Here is a 27,972-nt window from a genome sequence, read left to right as displayed (position 1 = left end):
GTTCTTTTTCTGTACAAGGCCAGAGAATAAATACCGTAGGCTTCTGGAGGGGCTGCAATAGCAGCTTCTCACCTCTGCCCTCTGTGGTAGCACAACTGTATACAATAAGTGAACAAACAGGCGTGACTATGTTCCAATAAAACTTTTATTATGGACACTGAAACTTGAATTGCATATAATTTTCATGTCACAAATGGTCCTTCTTTTGATATTTTTAATAGTATTAAAAAAAAAATAAACCACCAAAATCACTCTCAGGTCACAGGCAAAAACAGGATTTGGCTTGTGGGTTGAAGTTTGCAGTCCCCTGTGCCAATTTTTATAAGTGCTGAGTGCAGCAGCCAGCACTTGGTTCTTGAGCTGATAGTGAGCACCTACTGTGTGCTTAATGCACGTCAGCTCCTATCATCATGGAAGGTGTGGATATGGCAGGAAGCAGCTGATGGCGTGGCTGACTTACTGCTGAGGGGCAGGCCATGGTGGGGCAGGTGGTCTGCCTTGGAGAAAAAGCAGCTGAGGTGGGTTATCAGAAAGTCATGCTTTGGGTTACCACTGAACAGGAGTTGCCAACAGAGTCCTTTAACTGGCCCTTCTCTGCTCAGGGCCCAGAGTACCTGCTTAGCTGCCTAGAATGTGTCCCCCTCCCCACCCCAGCTCAGAGTGAGGGCCTCCTTCCCCTCTGACACTCCAAGGAGCCTGGGCCAGCTCCCTCTTGAGGGCTCAGAGCAGACCTTGCCCCAGTGTCAACGACTGGGAATGGTTTATTCACAAACAGCTCCAGCTCCAGGCCCGGAGCTTCCTCCTATCCTTGGCACCAGGCAGTGAATGTCAGACCTCAACACGTAAAGTCACATCCTTGGGTCCCTGGAGGAGTGACTGAAACCCCCAACTTGGGGCTTTGGAGGAGTCTCTTGCTCTCTCTCTCTCTCAATATCTGGCCAAGAACTCTGTCAGGCTTCACTCCTGGCCTTTGTCCAGGCCGGCCCCATCTCCTTGGCCCCATCTCTCTCCATAGCAGGTGTGCTAAGCGGTTTGGCCTGCAGGATCTAGCTCATCCTGGGTGGCGTGAGTGTGGCCGGGGGGGGGGATCCAACGGTCCCCTGCACATGCCCAGGCCCACCTTGTTCAAAGCAGACTCGTAGTCAATGTCTCTGAAAAGCCCAGTGCGGGGAGGACACCCCCTGTGTGCTGGAGACAGTCTAAGTTCTCAAACTGGTCGTCTTGGCTCCATCTTTCTTCCCTGCCCTGCCTCAGGACTCAGCGGCCTCCTGCGTATCTGTGAGCTGACTGGAGAAGGCCCTCTCCAAGCGCAGGGTGTTGTATCTGGGGGGTGGCGTGCCGGGCACCTGGGCCCCTGGGGCTGGAGGCAGGCTCAAGGCGGAGGTGAAAGTGGGCAGGTCATCGTCTATGTCGAGGCCGGGGTTGACCCGGCCCTGCCGGGTGCGGGGAGCCTCGGGGCATGCGGGGGCCCGTCTCCGGGCCCACCACCCTTTGGCTCTGTGCCACTGCTGGCGGGCAATGATGGAGAGGGAGTCGATGAAGAAGACCTCGATGATCTCAATGACGCAGACGACGGAGCAGCTCATCCACAGGCCCAGCTGGCCTCCGATGTTGGACAGAAGCTGCTCGATCTGCAAGGGAGGCCAAACCACAGGATCAAGGGGGAATCCCCACCAAGCTGGCTTCATGCAAAGACCCCGAGGCCCAAGGGAGCCACTGGTTAGCCCTGGCCTTGAACAGGTTTGGGGAAGACAAGGGCAGGCTATCTGTCCCCTCCTACCCTGCCCATTCTAATCTGAGGCCTGGTTGGCCTTTGGTGGCCCTACTAGCTTGGGATGGACCCCTACAGTCTGACTCTGCTCCCCGAGGCCAGGCAGATGGGCAAAGTCACAGACCCGGGACAGTCCCAGAAGGGAGCCACTCACACTGTTGGCAGGGTTCTCCATGATGGATCTCTGGTTCAGGTCTTTGTAGAATATCAAGAGTTTGGCCAAGTCTGTCCTGTAAGACAAGAGGAAGGGCCAAGGTGAGTTGGAGGCCTTTGCACTCTAGCAAATAGCCAGCCCCTCAGCATGGCTGTGTCTCTCCTGCCCAGCCCCCCAGCAAGGCCCAGGCTCTGAGCTCCACAGGGTGTCTTAGAACCTGGTTTATGGGGTTCCTTGTGCAACGCAGAACATATCTCCAGCCTGGACCTGGTTACTCAGGTCATCCCTTCACTCAAAAACCATTTTGCCAGCTCTAGACTAAGTCAGTCCCCATAGCTGCCCTCCCATAGCACAATGTGCTTCACTAAACCTTGCCATCGTGACTGTTTGATGGCAATCTAAAACACGTCCGGGAGACAGGCAAGTGATGTAAATGAGACAGAGGGGAATAATGATAATAACCATAATAACAGCTAGCATTTATTGACCACTTCCTGTGTTGCCAAGCACTCTTCCAAGAACCTTGTGTGAATTAACTCATTTAGTTCTCACAACAACCTTATAAGGCAGGTATCCCCATTTTAGACATGGAAATTGAGACACAGATTGGTTGAGTAACTTGCCCAAGACTACACAGCTCATGACTGGTAGAGTTGATATTCAAACCTAGCTACATCTGACTTTAAAGTTCGTGCTCTTAACCACTCACTGTACTAAATTCCCTCCTGTTAGGACTGTGGCAAGCTAGAAAGTTCATGCTTATTCCAGAGAGGCAGCCAGTACTCAGTACTCTTTGGTGCTTTGCAAAAATGGAAGTTGAATGTTGCCAGAATTTTCGATCTCTCAGGAAAAGTTGGAAATAACAGGTTATATTGGTGGAACCATATTTGGCTTAGGGGTCACTACTATGCAATACTTGGTTTAACAGTGTGCAATGATTTGATCAAAGTCTATCTTTATTATTAGACTCTAAGTACCATGGAGGCAAGGATGATGTCTGCTTGGTCATCATGGCAACCCCCAGCACCTCACACCTTGCCTAGTGGACATTAAATAAGATGCTGGAGACCAAACTGGGGTAGTGAACTATGTAAACAGTAGTGGCCCAGAGAAATGTGAGTTTACACAGCAATCCCCCCACCCACCCTCTCTACCTTTGTCTCCATCTGCTGAGATCCTTGAACTCTGGCCTGGCTGATTTTTGCTAAAGGTCCTTTGGAAGTGAATTTTGATAAGGAAAATTCAAGTGCAATTAAAAGCTGCATGGTTTTAAAGAGTATTTTTCCAAGTGGGTCAAGATACATCAGGAACTCATGAAATAAATGTACTGAGCCTTTACCAGTACCTTTTACAAAGTGAAATATAAAAGACCAGGTTGCAACCACAGAGAGATTCAAAACTTTTATCAACTGATACAAGCACCAAGCATTTAGAACTATGTTGTGACCCATCGGACAGTTGTAAACAACTGGTACACAAATCAGATGGTTTGGTACACAAGAGTGCAATATTTGAGAAGCAGCCTGTACGTCATAAAAGAGTACTGTTTTATTTTGGTGATGTATTCAATGGGCCGCAATGGGGAAAGTATCAATATTTTCAAGCTGTGGGTTGTGGTGAAACAGTTGAGAGCCCTTAGCCTAGAGCAGGGCCTACCTCATGATAAGACTCAAGAAATATCTGTTGCATAAAGGCATGAGTGAAGGAATGAACAAATGAGAAGGAGAGGGTTTGGCACTGAGGAATCAAGTGAGGAGGCTGGAACCAGGGTGGGCAGGAGCAGAGGAAGCAGGGCAGAGATCAACTTACTTGTTGAGTTTCTTCTTTATTTGCTGGCTTTGGTCCCAGGTGAGAATGGACAGCAACCATTTCTGTGGTGGAGAAAGAAGTGGCCTGGGGATGCCTAGAGAGGCCAGAACCAGCCTAGCTGCTCTCTCCTCTCAGCCCCAGCTCCTGACACGGGCCTCCCCTGTGGATCACCCCTGAGGCCAGAGGACACATCCAGGACTTCAGGCTAATGGCCAACAGTGCCAGGGGGAAAGAGTGGGCAGAGAACTTACCTCAGAGACCTCTGATGGCCACTGTGCCAGGCTGGTGGTCAGTGTCCACTCCTTAAAGCTAAGCGGAGAAGGGCATGGAGTGAGTGGGGGGGGGCCTGGCCCAGCCCAGCCGTGTTCGTCCCACCCCTTCGGGCCCACTCACCTGCAGGCTTCCTTGCAGACCGACTGGCAGCCCAGCTCTTCCCGGACGAAGGCCTGGTGCAGCTGGTAGTAGCAGTACACTAAGGAGAAGGGCGATATGAACTTTGGGGCCACAGGGCCCTTTCTAGGGTTTTCTAGTGATACCCCTCTGTGTGCGAGCTTAGTCGCTTCAGTCGGGTCTGACTCTGTGACCCCATGGCCCATAGCCCGCCAGGCTCCTCTGTCCATGGGATTCTCCAGGCAAGAATACCGGAGTGGGCTTCCATGCCCTCCTCCAGGGGATCTTCCTGACCCAAGGATTGAACCTGCCTCTGCCTGCATCTCCTGCATTGCAGCCATATTCTTTACCCAGTGAGCTACTTGGGAAGCCTGATACCCCCACAGTCTCCTTTTAATGATTTTACTTTCCACTTTCTACAAATACTAGTTCTCTGGAAACAATTGCTGCCTTGTGATTTTGAGAGACAGAAAACTGCCACAGTTAAGAACATTAGCTGGAGGTGGGAAGGGTTGGCAGTCCTTGGCTTGGGTCTAGCTTTGTTAGACCCTGACTGTGTGACCTTGGGCAAGCTGCTTAACCTTTCCGAACCTCAGTTACCTGTTCTGTGAAAGGACACTATCAATAGTCCCTACCTCCTGGAGTTGACAGAGGGGGTCAGGGACTTAGCAGAAGCTGGGGTGTAGCATCTGGTCCTTAATCAGAAAGTGGAATTCAAGCCAGGTTTCACAATACGAGTGAAACTGGTTAATACCTCTCTGTCTCCCTCAGGTCATAGGCCATCAGGGCAGGGTCCTGGGAGTGCCTTAGTTATTGCCAGGGTGGGGCTGACCCTGATCCTGGGGTGTGCAAGGTGTGGGGGTGTGCAAGGTGGGGGTGTGCAATGTGGGGGTGTGCAATGTGGGGGTGTGCAAGGTGGGGAGTGTTCAAGGTGTGGGGGGTGCAAGGTGGGAAGTGTGCAAGGTGGGGGGTGTTGGGGTCTCACTCACTCCAGTTGGGGTGCTGTTGGTAGTTGCAGTAGTCGGCTCCCTGAGGTAGAGGCTGACTGTACTGGGCACACCCACAGTTCTCTACCATCTTTGCCTGGAAGCATGAGTGAAGGCAGATCTGAAAGACAAGACCCAGGAGTCCCCTTAACCTCCTTGCTTGTGGCTGCCAGATATCTCCCCTCCCTATATCCCCCAGTCAGAGAGGGTCAGCCTCCCACAGCCTTGGCAGACAGCATAAATGTACCCCTCATGTCCTGGCTGATAGGGTCAAAGGGACAAAGCTAGAAAACTTATTGGGAATTTGAGATGTGGAGGCCAGGATGAGCTAGAGAGGGCCTGGGGTGTTCATTTGCCACCATGTGAGTGCTGACCCAGAGATAAGTGGGGAACTTGGAGCAGGTGCCAAGAAACAGCGAAACAAACACAGTCTCCAACTTTCTAGTTTTCAGCTGCATGCCCTCCACTCAGGATCCCTGGGGATCTTAAGGTACCATGATATCCACAAAGCTTAGAGCCATAAAAGCTAACAAAGGGGGCTTGGAAGTCAGGCTACTTGAGTTCATATATCAGCTTTGCCACCTCCCAGTTGTGTGACCTCAGGTGAGTTACTTAAACTCTCTGATGCTTTGTATTCTTCATTTTTGAAATCTGTATAACAGGACTTACTTCATGGGGTTGTTGTGATATGAATCAAAAGATGTAAAGTGTTTGTGAATGGTAGCTTCTCACTAAATATTATCCTGAGTGTCTTTCCAATGAGCTGACTTTTCATTTTCTTCTATTTTAATGTCAGTGTGATTGCATCTCTATTTCTTACAAGCAGACCTTGTCTGACCACTAGTCTCTTTTCATTCAATGTCTCCACCACCTCTCAGCTCAGCTCTAATGGAAGCTAGAGGATTCAGGTCAGAGGGTGCCTGGTCCTTGGGCTCTGCTGGGTGATTCTCATTTGACTCTCTGGGTATTCTGGTGGGAGGCGAAGGGCAGACTCACAGAAAGGAAGACAACGTGTAGCAGGTGACTGCACCCAAGGGTCAATGTAGGTAATGATGGGTGGTGGAGACTGCAGGGAACCAAAGGACATGTCTCATTTGATAAGGCCACTCTACTCACTGTTTATCCTATAGAAATATGGGCCCATTGTCACCAGATCTTGTTTTTCAAGAGAAGCTAGAAATCTGGGTTTTCTTATGAAGTTCCCCAACTTTTAAACACCATCCAGAAAAACCAGGTGGGCAGGTTGGAAGGGGCCTGGGAACCACCCATTAGCAGCCCCTGATCCAATCCAGACTCCCCTGGTGGCTTCTGAGGAGCGCACAACTTGTCCAAAGCTGTCAGCGGATGAAAGGCATCCCTTAGCCAGCCCCTCCCAGACTGCCTCCTCCTCCTGTCTCTCATTTGCCAAGGCCGATTTAGGAAGCAGGCTTGTTGAGCTGTACGTTCTGTTCCATGCAAACCTCGATTAAGCTCTGGTTACAGGTGGGTTGAAGAGGACTGGAACCAGCCGGCATCATTTGTTCTTGAGATCTTTGGATGAACCCCAGGATTCTCACCACAGTTCCTGGTCCCAGACACACCCCAGCCTATATATAATTTTGTCTCCTGGGTCCAGACCACAGCCCAGGGCTGGGTGCTGCCTTCAGCCTGTACCTGGGAGGAATACGTGGCGTTGTAGATGTTCGTGATCTGCACGTCACTCCAGTCCTCTGTGCACTGGCTGTAGGGATCACTCAGCTTGAAGGACTCCGTCTGTAATCACAGCAGCCACACATTCAGCCCTGCACTCCTCCAGGACCCAGACAAGGGGCATTCCTAGCAGCTTCTAGGAGCTGAGCAACCACCAACTCATTTATTTAACAAATATTTTTTGAGCACCTACTAGGAGCTTGATGCTATTCTAGCACTATGTCGCTCAGTCGCTTAGTCATGTCCAACTCTTTGCATCCCCATGATCTGTAGCCTGCCAGGCTCCTCTGTCCATGGGATTTCCCAGGCAAGAGTACTGGGGTGGGTTGCCATGTCCTTCTCCAGGGGATCTTCCCATCCCAGGGACTGAACCTGAGTTTCCCACATCTCCTGCAGTGGCAGTTGGATTCTTTACCACTGAGCCACCCTCTTGTGAGCAAGCCACCCTCTTGTGTCTACTCTAATGGAGTAGACAGATGATCAAAAACAAATAAATCATTTTGAATAATTTTTTATAGTAATCAGTGAAACTGGGTAGAGACTGGAAGGGTTGGGAGGAGGGGACAACCTTTCCAAAAGTGATTAGGGAAGACATCTTTGAGAAAAGAACATGTTGGTTGGACATGGAACGGCAGGAAAGAGCTGGATTTGTTAAGAAACGTAGGAAGAGGATTAGGCAGAGGGAGCAGCCAGAGTGGAGGTGGGAGAGGGTCAGGGTGGCTGGATCGTGATGAACGGGAGAGCCGTCGCTGGAGATGACATCCAAGAGGGACGCTAAGGACAAATTGTGGCAGTCTCCTACACTGTGCTGAGAAATGTGGCTTTGGATTTGGTTTTCTGAATGGTAGTGAGCCGCTGGAGAATCCACGGGGAACGGGCAGGAGGGCTTAGATGAGCAGTGACTGTGCTGCATGGGATTCTTGTCTCAGCGAAGGACTCATTTCCTACCTTCTTACCTTTTGGTCCCAGAAGGTGACTTGGAAAAATGGACTTTCTTATAGAGGACCAAAGAATGCCCAGCAGTATAGAATGATACCGTGATCAGAGGAGATAAGAACATTGCAACTCACTGTTTGAAAGCCTTATTAAATTATGTTTTATTATGGCTTACACGTTTGGTTCTAGCTTAATATTTGCCACTACAAAGGAACAATCCAGCCAAGACAATCAAGGGAGAAGAAGGATAATGTCTCTCAAGGCGAAGCAACTATAGAATATAAATTGTGACCAACTCATAGCTAGGATTTGGTTCGTGTGTGTGTGTGCGTACAAAGGTTTTTTTTTTTTTTTTTTTTTTTTTTTATTTAAGATGGGGAGGGTAAAGGGCAAATGGATGGCAGATATATGGGATGGAATAAAATTCTTTTTTCTTTGAAGAGTGGCTGAATAGAGAGAAAGATAGTTGGGGGTGGGTGGGGGTTGGGGGGAAAGGAGTCAAGAAGTTTGGTGCAGGTAGAAACTACAGTCATCTCAAGGGGCTATAATCTCTTTCTGTTTGTATTGTAATTCATCTGTTGATCCATTACTCTTCCTCAATTAACTGCAAGTATCTCCAGGGCAAAAGACAGTGCTCATTTTAAAACATTTAAACAGAAGAAGCAGAGAGGAAAGAAACTGTCTGATTTCCTCTCTTCCCCTGGGCACCTACTCCAACAGGTCAGATTTCGATCCTGAGATCCAGACACAAAGATTCACATGTTCCCTTGCCCTATAATATCCTTTTCTCATTCATAATAAAGAGTGAGTGTCTTTCCATGTCAGTACAGAATAAACAGACTTACTTCATTCCTCTAATAGCTGGGGAACAAACAGATTCAGAGCTTCCAGTACATGCCAGGGCTGGGCTGGGAAATGGGCAAAGAGATGCCAAGCAGTGGCTTCCCTCAAGGGCACCTTCACCCACCCCCTATCCTCTAAGCTCCTCCAAGGAGCACACTCCCGATCAGGTGTCCCTTGGAGCCCCTAGGTCCTGCTAAACTGGCACAGAGCCCCGAGTGTCAGCCCTGGGCTCTATTTGCCTGTGGGGAGAGTTCAGTACCCTGAAATCTAGAGGGGAGGGTCTGTCCACGCAGGTAAGCCCTGTGCAGTTGGTAAAGGCAGCTGGGGCTCTTTCTACTTTGAGAACCAGTCTGAGGACCACTTCCAGGAAACTGACTGTGAGAAAGTCATAACATTGTGATTTTTATGCTTTTTGAGTATTCAATGGCCCTGTACTCCGGATGATGCTTATCAAGCTCAGAGCTCCTGGGTTATTCAGGCTGTTTCCTAAAACACCTGGGGCTGAAGCAGGTGGGGCAAATGTCCTTTTTAGAGTGGAATAGGTGTCTTCAGCTTCTCGAAGCATCAGTCAGAATTTGGACAGAGCCCTGGCTTTCTCTCACTCTCTCTCCGCCTCACCCCCTCATCTTTCATTTCCTCTTTTCCCTGTCAGCTTTCCCGGACTGCTGACATGCGCAGGGTGGGGAAACGTTTTGGCTTCTGTCCTGATCCCTAGGGGCCCCAAAATGAGAATGAATCTATGTGTGTGTGAGAGAGAGAGAGTGCGTGAAGTTCAGATGGAAATATAGGTGTGTGGTATGCATGCATGCACAGGTGTGCGCGGGTGTGATTAGGCGTATGTGTGCATATGTGTCGCATGTGGGTGTATGTGGAAACGGGACTCATTTTTCTCGAACCAGGTCCTATCTGCTTCCTTCTGAGAATTCTGGGGGAGGAGAGAGGCCACACTGGAGTCCTTAGCTCACCCCTGTCAAGTCTGAACTGTGTCAGGGAAACGCCCAAGGGCAACAGGAAACCCTAGATGGAGTTATGGGCGCTTTGACTCTCTTTCCTTTTGTTCTGTTTTTATATTGTAATAAGTTATGAAACAATTCCTAGATGCTAATAAATTATAAGAATTTGTGTTCCTAATCAATGGAAGAAAAAAGAACTATTCAACATATGAAGTTAGGACTACTTATTAAGAATTTGGAGGAAGTAATAAATCCTATCTCAATTTCAAATCCTGCAGAAATAGAAATTCTAGCGGGTCAAACTATTAAATGAAATAATGAAATAACTGGAAGGAATTCAGCTCAGTATCTGATCTCAAGGAGGAAAAATACTCAATAAACATAATGACTAAAGAAGAAAATGAAAACTTTGGCTATGTAAACATCTGATGTTTTTGCATGTGAAAAAGGTAGCATAATGAAAACTAAAATGAAAGCACAAACTGGGAAAAATGTTTGTAACACATTCGGCAAATAATTAGTATGCCTTCTATATACTATATGGAAGAAAACAATATCTCACTCAGAAGGAATGGGGGTGTCAGGAAGGACAAGAAAAATCTCCCCTAGTGCTCATTTTTCCATCCTTTCACATCTCTTTTCTTTCTTTTTTTTTTAAAAAAAAAGGTGTATAGTAATAGCCCATATTTTTGGAGCACTCAACACATGCCAAGCACTGTTTTCAGTTTCCCACGAATCAGCTCACTGAATTCTCACCAGCCTGTACAGGAATATTACTATCATCCCCATTTTACAGATGAGGTAACTGAGACACAGAGATCACACGACCAAAGTGCAAAGTTGGGGTTTGGATCCTAGTTGTCTGGCTCCAGAGTCTGAGCCCTTAATCCCTGTTACAAACACGGTTGTGAAAAGAAACGGGCGCTTTAAGATAAGAATGTGCAGTGGGGTTTGCAGGGACAGTGAAGTCTCGCCCCTCTTCAGGGCCTGGTTCACAGCCCCCTAGGTGAATTTGCCTTTGCCCACTTCCTCATCTCCCATTCATGATCCAACCTATTGTACTTTGGTTTCTGTTCCACTCCTTCCACAGAAAACTGTTCTGGCAAAGAACCAGTGACTTCTTGGTTGCCAAACCCAGAAAACTGCTTTTACCCTTTATCTTGCCTGACCGCTCAACTGTTTGGCATTAGCTAACACCTTCCTTGAAACTCTCTTCATTTCTTTGACACCAAGTCTTTCCAGCTTCTGCTGCTTCTTTGGTGCCTCTATTTCTCCATTTCCTCTCTGCTCAACCCTTAAACATCTGCGTTCTGTCTCAGGTCTTGAGTGATGGCATTTATTTCTAAGTCTAGAACTGTTAGATGCAGCTCCCACCCCACCATCACCTGTGGATTTTTCTCCTGAGCTCCAGGCTTAGAGCATCTAATCACTGGACATTTTCAGCCTGATTTCCCAAAGCTACAACTTGGGTATGTGCCAAACTGAAGTGGTCATTTTCTCCCCAAACCCTACTCTTATTGTATGCCCTAATTCAGAACCTGGTACTTCCATTCAACCCAATACCCAAGTCAGAACCTAAATATGGATCTAACTTTCCCTGGCCTTTCCCCAATGACCTTGGTTGTCAGGCACTGTTGCTTCCACACTATGATATCTTTCAAATCGATTCACTTCTGCTCACCCCCACAGTCACTGCCTCAGCGAAGGAGTCATAATTTCTTTCTAGTACTACTGTAAATACTCAGCTGCCTCTAGTATTTTGAATGCACTTCAAAGTGGTTTTTCAAAATGATTCACTACATTTTGAATCATTTTGAAATGAGACTTCAAATGCTTTCTGCAACCCCCTTTGTAATTGCTGTGCCCTTTGTCTGGAGTAGCCCTTCCTGATTCTATTTGCCTGACATTTGTCCTTAAGAAATCATCATCTATAAAGCCTAGACCAGCAGCTTTTGTCCTGGCTCCCGTTCATCCACACATCCAAAAATATTTACGGAGGAGCTACTATGTTCTAAGAACTGAGCCTGGGAAGAGATAGAAATGGTCCCTGTTCCCATACAGCTTGGACCTGTATTGCAAAGCTGTGTTGCCTTCTCTTAAAGGTGAATGTTGAAGGTAGGTACTCTGTTATACCCATCTCTGAATATCCAGTGCTTTGGGCACATAGTCCCTCAGTGAATGAAAGAAGACTTGTTAACCAGCTGCCTAACCAACTGAGTCCACCAGTTTAACATGCCTCTCAAAAGTAAATAAATAACTATCAAAAAAAAAAAAAAAAAGAAGAAAGGAAGGAAGTCTAGTGTGTTTGGACTTATTCTTAATGACCCTCTGGTGACCTCTCAGTAATCCTTGGGTTTTTTTTGTTGTCTTAAATGCTCATAAATCAGAACCAGAGCTGCTTGACCCTGCTCTGTGGCTTTGATTTTGTACATCTCAAGCTAGGTGTAGCAGAAAACCCACCCTTGTCTTTGTTTACCCATCATTGCTAAAGGGAGCATTTGCTTAACAAGGTGATGGGCATTCCTAAGCTCAGAGAAGAAAACCAGAGGGCAATTCCCTTAGTTCTCATACTTTCCCAAGCCCTAAGTTTGCAGACACCGCAATAGGCAGGAGGGAAGGAGAGCATGAAACAATAAGATAAGAATGTGCTGTAAATTCCAGGTGCTTCAAGTACAAAATTTCAGGGGAACATTGGACCAAAATGCTTACTGTTCTGATCGGGGAGTTTTGTAATCTGCTGGTGAAGAGAGGAGTCAGAGACCTAGGTCCTTAAGTAGGAACCTAAAGTCTTTTCAAATCACAGTTCAAGCAAGTTAGGGCTCAAGATTTTTTTTCCTGGGCCATCAGCACCCACACAGCCCAAGCTGGTACACAACACTTCTCCTGCAGAACAAACTGCCCACTTTGAACAAAGCGCCTAAGTGCCAGGGCTCCTCTGAGCGCTGGGGCTCCCAGAGGACCATCCCATGCTCTCTCTTGTCCAAGGTTGCTCTTGACCGGGACATGGTGAGGCATCGAAGCCACAGATCCCAGTTGAGCAACTCTGCTTTCTCAACTTAAATACCACTTCCTCGGGAAAGCACCCCTTGCACTCCCCACCCCCCCCCCCCCAAAAGCCCTTAATCAGGCATCTCTGTGATATGCTCTCATGCATCCTGTATTTATCCTTCTTAGCACCTATGATGATTATAGTTAATCACCTATGTGATTTTTGGTTTGTTAATATAAATTCTCTCTGTTAGACCCAAAGTCTAAAAGGATAGGGACAGTCCTGGGGACACTGATGTAGCTCCAGTATCTAGCACACATGAAGCGCTCAGAAAATGCTTGTTGGATGAATAGATGATGGATAGATATATAAGCTCCAATGCCCACCATATGACTTTGTAACACTCTGAAGACAGCATTTATAGCTGTGCTAAAGCTCTGGTGTCATCCTAGCTCTACTTTCTCTTAGGAAGACACATTTTTCTTCTTCTTTCATTCTAAACTACTCGGGTTTCTAAAGCTCAGGTTCCTGAGTTTGCTGCCTCTTGGAATGACTGCTGGGGTTTGGTAGAAATACAGATCCTTGGGCTTGTCTCTCAGAGAGTTTGATTCAGTAGATCTAAATCTAATGATCAAACAAGTTTGACACCACTGCTCTGGAGGAAAAATTTGTGAGGGATGAAGCGTAAGGTTTAATTTGGGACTTTAGTGACATGAAAGTTGCTCAGTCATGTCCAACTTTTTGTGACCCCGTGGACTATACAGTCCATGGAATTCTCCAGGTCAGAATACTAGAATGGGTAACCTTTCCTTTCTCCAGGGGATCTTCCCAACCCAGGGATCAAACCCAGGTCTCCCACATTTCAGGCAGATAGATTCCTTACGAGCTGAGCCACAAGGGAAGCCTTGGAATGTTAAAGTTGGTATAAACAAAGGCATGAACAAAGGGTCCACAAGGAGACTTTTTTTTCCCTCCATAAATAGGTGAAAAAAAATAGCACTAAGAACGACTGTCAATTAAACTTATAATAGATGCCATTTTTTTCTTAAATTAGTAAAGATTAAACATTGCTTAATGCCTGTTTTGGTACAACGTCACTGGAGGGCAATTTGGCTAATCTACCTCTTGAATGATATACTTCCAGGAAGTAATTGGATAACTACACATCTCACTGCACCACTGTTTTCAGTTGTACCTGGAAACAAGTTCAAGCATATCAACAGGGAATTGCTTCAATAACTTACCCACACAATGGGATATTATGTCTTTAGGAAGAATGAGGCAGAATCTATGTGTATTGATATGGAACTATTTCCAAGCTATACGATCAAGTGAAAAGTGGGACAGAAGAGTATTTTGCATTTGCATAAAAGAAGAAAGGATTACACCTACACACAGGCTTGAAGAAGACTATACCACCCTCCTGAGTCATGGAAGCAACAGCCACAGCTGCGTGTGGAGGAAGGAGGAGACCAGTGGTCAGGGATATGAGAGGTGCATCTGCAATATAGGATCTTTGTACTGACTTTGTGCATATACTCCTTTGAAATAAGTACTTAATAGTTATTTTGTTAGAATGAGAGGCAGACTGACAGAGTCAGAGACAGACTGGCATAAAAGACCCACGCCTGCAAACAGGAGACTATACAAGCAGTGATGTGACCAGGGGTGTCCTTGGACACCTGTCACCTTGCCCTCCACTTTCATTGGGCATGGCCAACCCAAGGATTGGAGTCTACAGCCCAGATGTGCTTCTGTTGACAGGTATGAGTGTTCTCAGCACCCAGTGAGCTCAGAGAAGCTCACAGACTTGAGAGAGGGGGGTTCTTGGTAAATGAGATAAAAGTGATGGAAGTAGGAGGGACTAAGTAGACCTGTGAAGGCCCAATGACTTTCCAATAGTGATTTACATGCTCCATTGGCCTGTAGGTGGCCCAGGAAGCTGTAAATCTGCCCCATTTATATTACTGACAAATATATCATTAGTATCTGATGCCTTGCTTCTAGCACAGGTTTCATAAACATGGATGTCTGTCTCTGGAACAAGGAAGGTTCCTTCAATTCTTATCCTAAATGGTGTCCTGTCCTTGTTCATCCATACAGAAGACATAAAGACAGCCCTTAGTGTAACATAGAGAGTGACCATTTGCATAATCACTGGAAAACACAAGACTATGTTTCCTCTTAAAACCAATACCCTTTCCCGTAAGTTCCACCTCACTGATTATCCTTCAATAAAATCTGTCCTCCTTGCCAAGCAGATGGAAATCAGAGCGTTCTCTTACCAGGTGCATTCCTATGGAGGTGGCCATGGCCGTCTCTATCTCTGTTCCCACGTCCTCAACGAAGGGGTATTCATCCTGCCGATGGACAATCACCTTAGCCCCAGTGGAGGACACCAGAAAGGGATTGTACTCTTCTTCATTTATGTACAGGATGACCTGCAGCCCTGGAAGGACAAGGCAGCCCGTTGTGGTCAAAAGCCAGGAGAAGATGCCCTGCTGGTAGCTTACCTGCCCCACCACTCTGGGAGTCCCAGAACCAAGACCCAGACATTTCCTACAAGTGAAAGGTGGACAAGAGCAAAATGGGAAGCTCCGTGAGGGGAGTGTGACTTTTCACTGCTCTGTTTCCAGGGCTTCACACAAAATAGGGCTCAGGAGCAGTGTCACTACTGCAGCTTTGCTAAGCACAAGTTTTGCTACCTGGCCTAAGACATGAGTCTCCTTGTGGCTCTTTGAGATGGGAAATTCTGCTGGGCACTCAAAGGGATGTGCAGGGCTGTGGTTGAGATACCAGTAGTGCATCTGGTCACTGCCCTAAATCCTCTCCCTGATCCTACTGTTGCACCTGCGTCTAATCTGAGCCCAGCAGCCAGAGGGACCTTTTAAAATCAGGTCACTCCCTTGTCTGAAATTCTTCAGAGGGATCTCACTGCATACACGGGGTCGCCATAAAGTACTGTCCAGAAACCTGACTAGCTCTCAGGGTGATGGTGATGCCTTCCTCCTCATCCCACTCTCCCCTTCCATCAGGAAGCTCCAAGGACATTGGTCATCTTTCTGTTTCCAGAGCACACCAAATCCATTTCCTCACTGAGGTCCTCGGACTTGCTAGTGCTCAAATGCTCCTCAATGGACCTTATCATACATCTTCTCCTCTTCAAATAACCCTCAACCCAGAGGCCTTTCTAGACCTCCTTATCTGAAATAAAATTCTCATCTCAACTCAGCCCTTGTGTGAGGTAATTCTTGAGGTATAAACCTAGGATTGATAACCAGATAATGTCTATGGGCTTGTTCATTCATTTATCTGTCTCTCTCCAACAAATACAAGCTCCTTGAAATCAGGGATGGCATCTATCTTATTCACCACTGGGTCCCTAAGACTTGGAAGGGGGCCTGACATATAGAAGGTACTCAAAAATATTTGGTAAACAAATGAGCAAATGAACAGGGCCCATGTGAGTTGAAAGAAGAGAATTTTTAAAATTATTCTGACTTCTTTTTGTTGTTGTTCAGTTGCTAAGTTGTGTTTGACTCTTTGTGATCCCATGAACTGTAGGTAGCCCACCAGGTTCCCCTGTCCTTTACTGTCTCCTAGAGTATGCTCAGATTCCTGTCCACTGAGTCACTGATGCTATCTAACCATCTCATCCTCTGCCATCCCCTTTTCCTTTTGCCTTCACTCTATTTGTAAAAAAGGAATCAAAGCCCAGAGTGGGGAAGTGATTTGCTCAAGGTCACGCAGCTCAAATGCAGCAGAGGCAGGATTGCACAGCGGTTCCCAGACTACTTCTTCCCACTGACGTATGTGCCCTGAATTATGGTTTCTTGCAGGTGTGGTAGGAATACAGACTGTGCAGTAACAAAGATGAGGAGTCCAGGTGGGTTTTCCTCCATAAGACCTTGCCTCTCCTTATAGGAGTATATCTATATATCAAATCAGGTTTAATTTGTTTAGAATCTTTGAAGATAGACCAACTGGTTGAGTTCCTGCCTTCTTTACAACTCTTTACTAGTAGAGTAGCAATAATAATAATGTTGGAGGTAGTAATTTTTGGTGGTAATAGTAGCAGCAGCAGCAATGGTAGTAACAGTAGTGATGACAACCACAACTAGCATTTATTGTCTGCTTAGTCTGTGTGATGGACTGAACTGTGTGTCTTTCTGCAGACGCCCCTCCACCCTATTTATATGTTGAAGTCTTAATCCCCACTGTGATTGTATTTGGAGAATCAGCCTTAGGCAGGTGATTAAGGTTAAATGAGGTAATAAGGGTGGACCCTAATCCCCTAGGATCTGGTGTTCTCATAAGAAGAAGAAGAGACAATACAGCTTTCTCTCTGCTGCCACCGATGAGAGGCCATGTGAGGACACAGGGAGGAGGTGGCTGACTGCAAGCCAGCAAGAGAGTCCTCACCAGGACCAAATCTGCCAGCAGCTTGACCATGAATTTCTAAATGTCCATTGTTTAAGTCACCCATCTATAATATTTTGCTATGGCAGCCCAACCAAACGAATACAGTGCGTGTCAGGTCTTATTCTAACTGCTTTTCATATTTTGACTTCTCAATTACCTTGTATTATCAATACCATTATTATTCCCACTTTATAAGTGAAGGGGAGTAAACTTTCACTGGGTCGCATAGTGAGTGACAGAGTGGGTTTTGGCTCCAAAATCTGTCATCTTACTCAAGATGAAGGTGTGTTTGCATCTCTAATCTCCTGCTCAGTGCCTCTGGATTTAAGTCCATCCAGAAGCTGCCTCCGGCATTACTCACTCCAGCTACAGTCTTAAACCTGAGTGGTTTCCCCAGAAATACCAGGATTGCCCCTGTTGCTCTCTCAAAAGCAAAGAGGAGATGTCGAAAAAGAAAACAGACTCTGATAGAGAAGGAAAGAACCAACATGGATGAGAAAAAGTTGTATCCCCCGTTTCTGGCCAGGTTAGGGAGAGCCTGTATCTCTGGAAGGCATGCTGCTGCTGCTGCTGCTAAGTCGCTTCAGTCGTGTTCGACTCTGTGCGACCCCATAGATGGAAGCCCACCAGGCTCCTCCGTCCCTGGAAGGAACAAAGCACCCCATTGTCCTGCTGCCAGCAAGCTTGTCATTAGAGCACCCCAGGGTCCCCTTGATGCAGGTTTTCTTACCAAACTCACTGCCTCCCATGGAGGTGCTGAGGATAGTCTCATTTTGTCTATTGTTGAATGTGTAGCAATTCCCATACATTGGATGGTGGAAAAGCGTGAAGTTCCTATGGTGCAAGAATACAGGTCAGAAAGGGCTGTGCTGGGAACTCCCGTCATGCACCTGAGCTGACATCTCAGTGGGCAGTGTTAATGGGCCAGCTCTCTTTTGTGGACAATGGATGATAGACATGACTTTCTCTCCCCATCTTTCCTCTGACAGATGACAAAAAAGGCCCCTCGTCCAGTTGACACATGTAGAACCACCCTCTGCTTTCCCTTCATCTTCTTAATCCACTCACCTCCCTCTCCATCCTGACTTGGCATTCTTTGGGCCCATATATCTGTCCTCATTTCCTCTACTCTGGAATATCTCAGCCAACACTTGACTTTTTTCCCATTCCGATTCCTAACAAATGATTCCCAGAAAAAGAATCACATCATACATGTCCTTATACTGACTTTAGAATCCAACCTTCAGGAGACATGATTCTAATCACTCAGTTTTCACAAGGATATACTGACTAACATATAGAAAAGCTTAGTATTTTAAAAGGATGAAGAAAGCCCTTACAATAAACAGGAACACTTTAGAATGTCCCATGACTGCCTAGTGTCCACCAGGAATCTGGGTGTTATCTTAACAGTAGAAAGGTCTGAAAGCTCATGTCTCTACACAGACCTTCCTGCCTTCCCTTCTTCTCTCCCTGCCTCCTTGTATCTCTCCTTCCCTACTTCCTCTTGACTAGATTGATGGTTCTCACTGGTATGTGTGATGGTAATATACAAGGTTATATGTCCACCATCAACTACTCTGTTTTTATAATTTAATGCATTTAGGGATGTTTGAATGCTAAGTCATCTGCATCTTCCTTACAGACTCTAAAGCTGAGCTCATTGGCCAAAAGGCAGGGTCAGTGAGAGGAGCACCTGTCACTCCCAAGACCCCTAGCTGAGCTGCAGGTGCGTGCAAGGAGCCCAGCACTTAGAGCCCCTGGTCCCTGGAGCTGAGAGAGCAGCCTTCCACGACTCACCTGGCATCGCAGGACACCCCGTCAAAGAAGCAAGTGATCAGCAGCTCGTCGGCAGAGTAGCTCATGTTGATTTTCTTCTCCTGAGACACCTGCGCCATGATATTCATGTAGTGTAGCTTGTACCATTCCTGGATTGCATTGACCCCTGAGCTGAAGGTGTAGACTGCACAGTCCGATGTGTCATTAGAACACTGTGGAGAGGAGGAGACAGCGAGATAAAGCCACCGGCCCTGCCAGGGGCCTTTAGAAGGACTGTGAGGCTAAGGAACTGGGACTCTAGATTCTCAGGGGAACAGGACAGATACCTGGGCCAGGATGGGCTTCTTTTCATTTCTGAGGCCAGGGACTCAACATCCTCAAGCCTCAAGGACCAAGAAGGGGCTGAGTGAGGAAGGACACAGAGCCTCACTCTCATGAGTCCCTAAGTGAGAAGCAAGACCAGCTTCTTCAGAGTCCCCAGGTAGTCAGGCTTTAACTGGTTATGGCTACTGAGTTCCGCCCAACTCTCACACTTCTTATTGGATCAACAGTCTAAAAATTGAGATTCTAGCCCAGACACTGCCATGACCTCTCTGCAGGACTCTGGGCAAGGCACTCAGTTCAGTCACTCATTCGTGTACGACTCTTTGCGACCCCATGGACAGCAGCACACCAGGCTTCCCTGTCCATCACCAACTCCTGGAGCTTGCTCAAACTCATGTCCATCCGGTTGGTGATGCCATTCAACCATCTCATCCTCTGTCATCCCATTCTCCTCCTGCCTTCAATTTTTCCTAGCATCAGGGTCTTTTCAAATGAGTCAGTTCTTCGCATCAGGTGGCCAAAGTATTGGGAGTTTCAACTTTAACATAAGTCCTTCCAATGAATATTCAGGACTGATCTCCTTTAGGATTGGCTGGTTTGATTGCTTTGCAGTCCAAGGGACTCTCAAGAATCTTCTCCAACATGACAGTTCGAAAGCATCAATTCTTTGGTGCTCAGCTTTCTTTATAGTCCAATTCTCATATATACACGTGACTACTGGAAAAACCATAGATTTGTATAGATGGACCTTTTTTGACAAAGTAATGTGTCTGCTTTTTAATATGCTGTCTAGGTTGGTCAAAACTTTTCTTCTAAGGAGCAACCGTCGTTTAATTTCATGGCTGTAGTCACCACCTGCAGTGATTTTGGAGCCCCCCAAAATAAAGTCTGTCACTGTTTCCATTGTTTCCCCATCTATTTGCCATGAAGTGATGGGACCGGATGCCATGATCTTAGCTTTCTGAATGTTGAGTTTTAAGCCAACTTTTTACTCTCCTCTTTTAACTTTCATCAAAAGGCTCTTTCGTTCTTCTCCACTTTCTGCCATATAAGGGTGGTGTCATCTGCGTACCTATCCTTATTTCACCTACAAAATGTTGATCAAAATACCATACTTACCCACCTCATACGCTGGTTCGGAAGACCAGCATTCAAAATATATAATAATGGGAATTCTATAGGGAAATTGTGATATGTTCCAGATGTTCTTATCATACTTATTTGCTTGTGTGCTTAGTCACTCAGTCATGTTCAACTCTGTGACATAATGGACTGTGGCCTGCCAGGCTCCTCTGTCCATGAAATTCTCCAGGCAAGAATACTGGAATGGGTTGCCATTCCATTCTCACCCAGGGGAATCTTCCCAACCCAGGGATCGAACCCATCTCTCCTGCATTGCAGGTGATTCTTTACCACTGTGCCACCTGAAAAGACCTTCTCATTTCATCAATAGGGCTTGAAAACTCTCCTAAAAGACAGACACCAAAAGGTGAATTTGGGTATCAAGGAGAACTTTTTCTCGCGTAAGGACCCAGGAAGACTTCAAAAAGGTTCAGTTATTTAGAGAAAGTACCACTTTCCCCCTCAGGATTGGCAAATGGAGCCATCAGGTCTCACAATCAGCAATCAAGTCTATAAAGACAAAGTAGCTCTCATCCTGCAGAAACAGCTGGGGCACAGAGAGGAGGGTGATGGTTGAGTGTGGCCAGGAAGGCAATGGAAGTCATTTTTGGTAAATGGCTGCTTCTTCAGGGCCCCTTAAATGGGGCCAAGAAGGAGAGATGAGAAGTCAGGCTATAGCACCTCATGAAGGCAAGTACTGCTGGGAATACTGTGTGTTTCTGCTGCTCATTTTCTATTTTCTTCCTTCTGGTATCTGCACTCCAATTTTATTTGGTAGAATTTCCTTTCCCTCTTTGGATATAGTTGGCCAAGACTGTCCATCAAGATGCCCTACCCTACATGAGCCATCAGGTGACCCAAACTTGGTCAATCAGATAGTCCCCAGTGGGATTTGAATCAACCATTGAAGCTTATTTAATCCAGCATCAATATCTGAAATGATTCTTCATCATTTCTTGCCACCAGGATCCCTGAATCTTCCCTAATTTCTGTCCTTTGAGAGGACTCCATGAGCTACTGGTCACCTTCTAAGACAGAGGTCCTCAACCTTTTTGGCTGGTTTCATGGAAGACAGTTTTTCCACAGATGTTGTGGGTGGGGATGATGGTTCAAGTGATGGGGAGCAGCAGGTGAAGCTTTGCTGGCTCACTCACCACTCACCTTCTATTCTGTGGCAGGTTCCTAACAGGCCACCAACCTGACACCAGTTCTACTGGCATTTTTATCAGCTTAAGATTGCCTGGGGGCTTCCCAGGTGGCTCAGTGGTAAAGAATCTGCCTGCCAATGCAGGAGACACAGGAGACGCAGGTTCGATCCCTGAGTCAGGAAGATCCCTTGAAGGAGGAAATGGCAACCCACTCTAGTATTCCTGCCTGGGAAATCCCATGGAAAGGAGCCTGGCGGGCTACAGCTCACAGGGTTGCAGGGTTGAACACGACTGAGCACCGCACACATAATAAAGATTGCCTGGGTCAGTTTCAGTTGCTTGCAGCTGATTCACCCTGAATGTGTTTCTTTCTGAGGGACTATAGGACCAACAGCAAAGAAGAAACCTCCCTGGACAGGACCCTGCCTCCCCGGACCCATGACCCCGCCTCCCTGGACCCATGACCCCACCTCCCCAGACCCATGATCCCACCTCCCAGGACCCAAGACCCTGCCTCCCCAACCCGTGACCCCACCTCCCTGGACCCATGACCACGCCTTCCTGGACCCAGGACCCCAACTACCCGGATCCATGATCCCACCTCCCTGGACCCATGATCCCACCCCAGACCCCGAACCGGTGAGGATGTGCGTCTTACCAGCTGGAATCCCACCACCTCCTTGGAATTGTGGATATGCATGACATCTGATGCCTTGTGAATGATTCTTGCGTTGACTTTCCGCTTCCGTCCCGTGAAGAAGTCCCTGGCCTTGCCCGTATCACCCTTCTCAAAGGCCATCAGTGGGGCTAGGTTGAGGAATTTGGGATCAGTGCCCTTCCTGACTGAACTCCAGGACTGTGCCTCTCGGCGTTTCCGAGACGTAATCTCTGAAAAACCATACAGGGTCTTCAAGGCCGCTCTGGTCTCCTGTTCCAAGTCGGCTAGGAGGTGGCGCACAGCACTGTACCTGCCAAGGCGGGAAGGAGGAGTCGGGATGGGGAAACCCCTCTGGCCCTTCACCGTGCTGCTTTCCATCGATGTGCCCATCACCCCAGCGCCCTTGGCCAAGAAGACCAGGCCATTTTTAATTTTCCTCCTCCAACGCGACCACTGGCTCAAATAAATGGGGACAAGCTCCTGTGTGACCTTGTGTAACTGCCTGTGGCTTCAGCTTTGCCATCACTGTCTGCTTGCTCTCGGGATGTGTTGATGAGTTTGCCCCAACCAGCATTTCTGGAGTGGTGACTGTCAGCTGCCTCACATAAACCAGCCACAGTGAAGACAAGTAAATAACTGCTAACCAGGAGTCTCCCTAGGGTCAGGCTCTGTTTCCCCCTGGCATACTTGCCCCTGCCCATAGGTTCTCCTCGAATCAGTGCTGGAGGGAGGGGTATTACTGTTCCCTTGAAAACCCCCAAGAACACAGAATGATTCAGGAGTTGACTCCATGAAGCATAACAACACCATGTTTTCATTTTCACAATACTGAATGGTCCTGACCTCCCTCTTAACTCTCCTCACTCTATCACCCCTTGCTCTACACACAGACCACACAGCATAGTGACTGAACATAGAAACTTTGGAGCCAAACTCCTGGGTTCCAGTTCCCCATCCTGGTTCTGGATGTAGAACTCTGGTCAAGCCATTTAGCCTTTTTGTGTCTCAGTTTTCCCATCTGTAAAATGTGATTATTGGCAAGAGTTAACCAGTTTATTCTATCTATCTAGCCATCCATCCACATATCTCTGTGTGTATGTATGTGTGTGTGTGTGTGTGTGTGTATATATATATACCGTTAAATAATAATGAATATTATTAATTTTATTAGTGTAATTTTATTTGTTAATATTTCAATCCTCTACCAACATCAGCTGCACTAGGACAAAGACTGTGTTTGGGTTATTCACTTCCATGCCCCAGAACGAGGTATAGTGAATGACAAGTTATAGAGGCTGAGTAAGAGACTACGGAACAACTGATGGAGGGAAGAAAGGGTGGGGGAAGAAGGAAGAAAGGAAGGAAGGAAAGAAAGATTTTGAGGGGGAGGATGAGTTTAGACCTGATTTTGATTTTGAGCTTTGCCATCAACTCATCGAGGACTCTGTACAAGTTAGCTCCCTTTGATGGTCTTTCTCCCTTGTTCTTCCCTTCTCCCCACCCCCACCCCTGCTCTGCCAAATTCTGATCTGCCTCACAGATCAGTTTTCAATAATCCTGAGAAGGAGTCCGATGACCCATTTAGAACAGGTCAGGCAGCAGACAATTAGGCAGGACGAAGGGATGGTCCTGCCCAGGGCCCAGTGATCTCAATTAGTGGGGCTGGGTTGATTCAGGTGAGGGTTTGGGGAGGCTGGGGTGCTTCCGGAAGTCATCTAGGTGTCATGTCTGAGTCAGCCTCCAGCTCATGCTCAGGGGACAGTGAGGGTGTGAGCTTGGGGAGTCCAGGGCAAATGGCTAAGCTGGACTCTGTGTGTGTGTGTGTGTGTGTGTGTCTAAGACAGGAGGGATACTGTCCATTCCAGACCCAGCCACCAAGCAGAAGAGTTCCTTGCAGCCTCTCTCACCCTCCTCCTTTCCTTGAGTCAGTCCATTCTCAGAAGTTACAGATGGATTGAAAATTTGGTATAGATTTTAAACCAGGGAGAGGGCAGTTTACCAACACTGGCAAGAAATTCAAGTTTCTAAACAGTGTGTCTGCAGGCTGGAGCGTGTCACCTTTGGGAGGGGCATTGGCATCTGGAGGGGGCATGACCCCTCCTCCACGTGCCTGCTGCTGCCTCTTACTTGTAAGGGTTGATGTTGCAGATGGTGACCGCAGGAAAATCCAGCTTTTGGAAGTGGACTTTGATGGAGACAGAGACGGTATAGAAGGATGAGATGAGGAGGGCACACTGCCAGAAAATGAGGGCCACGGCCGTCAGCGTGAAGAGAATCCAGAGCAGGCGCCGGAGGCGGCCACGCGACACCACAATGCGGCGGCAGCCATGGGTGTTGGTGTTCAGACAGTACCACTGCATCAGCTCTTTGATGTTAGGCGCCTGAGGTCCTGTCACGGGCAGATTCTTCTTGATTTTGGCTTTGATCTTCTCTCCAGGAGCCATGGTGAGGATGGGACTTGGTGGGACAGACAAGCTGGAGGGGAGAGAAAAAAGGCAGGTGAGTGGGTACAGCCCAGAGGCTGGGCGCTGGGAAACCCCAGCCCACGTGTCCCCAAAAGCTGTCTTCCTCTTTCCCTTTGGGCTGGATGGTCTGCTTTCTGAGGCCTTGGCCCTTGCTCCAGGATATTTGCTTTGGGGCCACCACAGCTGCCAGAGAGCTGCCTCCCTCTCTGCCTGCTTCCTACGGCAGCCCCAGCCCCCAGGCCAAGCAATGCGGACGTGGGTGGTGGGGAAGGCTTCACCTGAAAATGACTGGGTAAATTTGAAAGACCTTTCTCCTGGGTGCTAGGAAAAACCCTACCCCATCAGACTCCACTCCACTCTTATCGAGCTCCATCGTGAGCTTAGCAGCCTAGGCCTGATTTTATCACCTCCATTAGCCTGCCTTCCTTGAGGGCATCATTCCTACCTCGTCCTGCCCCCCCCCGGTGCTGACCTCAGCGTCTGGCACAGAGCAAGTGCCTTGCAAATCGATTCTAACAGATAAAATCGGCCAAGAGAATTTCCAGGCAGCCACACTAGATCATGTTCAGTACCTTGCCAGACCAGCCGGAGCTTCCCAAGCTTTTCTCAGATGCTTCACTGCAAGTGGAATGTTTCTGTTTCACTTCTGTTTCACTTTTTCTCTTTATAGTCAAGCTCTTAGTGTTTCTAGAGCACCTGATACAGTAATACAGTAATAGCCTATAAACATTGGCCACTTAATATTTGCCAGGCATTGGGCCAGATTTCCTTTATTCTAACATACCATTAATTTGGAGAATACACTTTGATTTTATAACAGCTTTGTCCAGGGAAGAGTGTTGAAAAGCAAATTACCATATTCATCAATATACACGATGTATCTGAGTTACAGAAGCTTTACAATGTGCAATAACAATCTTTTAAGCTATGAACTAAAATAATATATAGTCTCACTAGTCTCATAAATGCATACAGTTTCATTCTTCATATAGAACATATAAATCTCGATCCAAATCTATCTATCTGTATATATTTCAGTTCATGTTTCAACAACGCCATAAGGTAGACATATTATTATTATCTCCAGGTTACTGAGGAGGAAAATGAGCTCAGAGAGGTTGGAGTAACTTGTGCAAAATTACACAGCTAGTAAGTGGAGGCGCTTGGTTGGAACCTTGAACATTTATCACCATGGTATATGCCTTGAGGGGACTGGTATTGTGCTGGGTGCTGCCCCATCCTCATGAGTTAATTAACAGTTCTGGAACTGAAGATGGGATCCTGAGTTATTTACTTTTTAAATTCTGAGTAGTTAGTGCAATCGCTTCCTAACACTGGTATTAGTAAACACTGGCATTGGAGAGGGGTATATGAAAACTCTTGCCTCCTGTGCCTACCATAGGTGACAGAGACAAATTAGGGTATACTATAATTTGGAGTAGGACATACAGTGTAATCCCCGTGCCCCCCACCCCACCAGAAGGCTTGGACCTGGGACAAAGACTATAGTTTACCCCATCTTGTTCTTCAGGATTCTGGACTTGAGCACTCATTTTTTCTCTACCCCAAACCCATGGGATATTTGTCCAAAATCGGGAGCTTGGACCAAGCTGGGAGGCCTTCAAGTTTATGGTGTTAGTGAGTTTCAGGTTTATGACAGCAAGGACACAAAATGTTGCAGGGGAGATAAGACATCCAGAGGCAGCCAGCCACTCTAAGCCTTCAGGGAGGTATATGATCTTGCTGTGATCTCCGACCTTCAAAATCATGCTATAAACCTCTTGGCAAGAGGAAAGTGATTTATTGTATTTTATCATTTTAAATATTGTCCATCCCCACCTCCTCTCTCCCTACAATCCAAAAGCAAAAATTTGCAAGTTTGTTTTAGAAACCTAGGTCCAGGTACAATTTTGTATCAAATAAAACTGCAACCCAGAGAAGATTTTCCCCTCTGTGAATGTTCCACAGAAACTGTGATTCTGGAAGTTTCTGTCATCAAACCTTTTTGTCTTCTCACTGAAGACAACTCCTAGGGTCCCTCTACCCCACCAGCCCCTTCCCCAGGATGCTTTGACTCCTGTGGGTCAGCCACCAATGTCAGTGAAACTGCAGGTGAAAGAAGGGAACCCACCTTGCTCATCATAAAACAGATACATCTTCACACAAATAATATTCCAACTTCTGAGCAAAGTAGGGTTTGCTACAAAGCAAGGTTGTAGCTACATTTAGGTTATATTGCTTGATTAAACATGATGCTCTTGTGGTAGAGTTAGTAACTGACATCCAGCACTCATTCTTCTAAGCACTTTACAAGTATTAGCTCATTTAATTTCTACAGCTATCTTCGGCAACAGGCACCACAATTTTCTCCATGATACAAATGAAACAGACACCAAGTGCTTAAGCAACTTGCCCAAGGTCACACTAGAAAATGGCGGAGTTGGAACTGAAACCAGGAGCCTTGAACTACAAACGACTCCCCAGATAATAATAACAACAGCAACGGCAGCAAGAACAAGAAAAGTAATACCAGCTTTCATTTATTGATCCTTTACTCTCAAGCTTCCTGCTCATATTCTTTTCACGCATTACCTTATTTAATCCTCACTGAGGAGGAAATGGCAACCCACTCCAGTATTCTTGCCTGGGAAATCCCACGGACAGAGGAGCCTGGCAGGTCACAAAGAGTCAGACCCTACAGAGCAAGAGCAGGCACAGAGAAGAAAACTCAAGGGCAGAGCTTAGGCAACTTGTCCAGGGCCACACAGGGAGGAGGGATTAAAATAATTCTCTGGAATTCCGGGTTCCCTCATGATTCTCTTCTGCACCCCTCTCGCCCATTCCCGACCTCGACTGTCCCCCAAATCTCAGTGATGGAACCCGAACCTCGGGCTCTGGGCGCCAGATTCGCGCTCCTCACGGGCGATTCTGCAGCCCCTGCCCTCCCCGCATAGAGGGACCCGGTGCTGTGACCGAAGCCACGGCTGCTTCGGGGCAGCCAGGGCTGAAGCCGCAGGAGAGAACCCAACCAACTCGCTTCAAGTATTTGCTGTTTTCTGCAACCACAGTCACCCTAAAGAAAACATTCCAGAGGGGGAAAGGAAAGACCGCGGTCAGGTCCACGCGCCTCACTGAGGCCAGGAAAAGAATGAGCAGGTGCTGGGTGGAGAGACTGGGCGGGGCGCAGCCCCGAACCCCTGGACCCAGTTTCTGAATAAATCAGAAACGCCTCCGGCTCTAGCTCTGTCTCCCCGGCCACCGCGTGGGCAGACAGCAGAGCGCTAGACCGAATGGATTTATTTGGGAAGGAGTCCGAGCATCCCAGGTACCCGAAGGCAGCCCCGGGCTGAGGATGCCCACGCGGCGTCTACCGCCCGGACAGTGTCCGGAAGCTCACCGCGGCCTCTCCGGTGTCTGAAACTCCCGACCCAACTCCGCCGGGCTCACCTCACGGTTCGGAAGTGTCTGCGGTTAGCGTGCGCGCGATCCGAGTACGCTCTGTTCCGCTCCTCTTAGAGCGAGAGCATCCCGCAG

The 27,972-nt window shown here is 47.4% G+C and overlaps 1 protein-coding gene across 2 annotated transcripts; it reads right to left on the bottom strand.

Annotated features, from left to right (window-relative positions):
• Positions 1-127: 127 nt before the first annotated feature.
• SCNN1G (sodium channel epithelial 1 subunit gamma) lies at positions 128-27,972 on the bottom strand. 2 transcript variants are annotated; one of them, XM_070461033.1, is made up of 13 exons: positions 27,886-27,972; positions 24,101-24,448; positions 21,974-22,283; positions 18,743-18,933; positions 17,673-17,776; positions 14,806-14,969; positions 6,764-6,862; positions 5,114-5,231; positions 4,128-4,206; positions 3,986-4,043; positions 3,735-3,796; positions 1,926-2,001; positions 128-1,631 (listed from the first exon to the last, which is right to left on the bottom strand). In XM_070461033.1, the coding sequence occupies exons 2-13, from the start codon at positions 24,415-24,417 to the stop codon at positions 1,251-1,253; spliced, it is 1,959 nt and encodes a 652-aa protein (XP_070317134.1). In that variant the 5' UTR covers positions 24,418-24,448; positions 27,886-27,972; the 3' UTR covers positions 128-1,250. The 2 variants fall into 2 exon arrangements, with proteins under 2 accessions (XP_070317134.1, XP_070317135.1); XM_070461034.1 differs by having other exon boundaries at positions 27,836-27,893.

The sequence above is a fragment of the Odocoileus virginianus genome, chromosome 33 (assembly GCF_023699985.2).
Source record: "Odocoileus virginianus isolate 20LAN1187 ecotype Illinois chromosome 33, Ovbor_1.2, whole genome shotgun sequence".
Lineage (NCBI taxonomy): Eukaryota > Metazoa > Chordata > Mammalia > Artiodactyla > Cervidae > Odocoileus > Odocoileus virginianus.
Note: the sequence above shows the minus strand (reverse complement) of the source record. Positions and strands in the feature narration are given on the sequence as shown.

Excerpts from the sequence above, each read along its gene's own strand:
- SCNN1G (XM_070461033.1), bottom strand. The coding sequence starts at position 24,417 with ATGGCTCCTGGAGAGAAGATCAAAGCCAAAATCAAGAAGAATCTGCCC. Across the intron at positions 18,934-21,973 it reads AGGTGGTGGGATTCCAGCTG|TGTTCTAATGACACATCGGA; the intron begins GTAAGACGCACA and ends TCCTCTCCACAG. Across the intron at positions 4,044-4,127 it reads GTCTGCAAGGAAGCCTGCAG|CTTTAAGGAGTGGACACTGA; the intron begins GTGAGTGGGCCC and ends TTCTCCGCTTAG.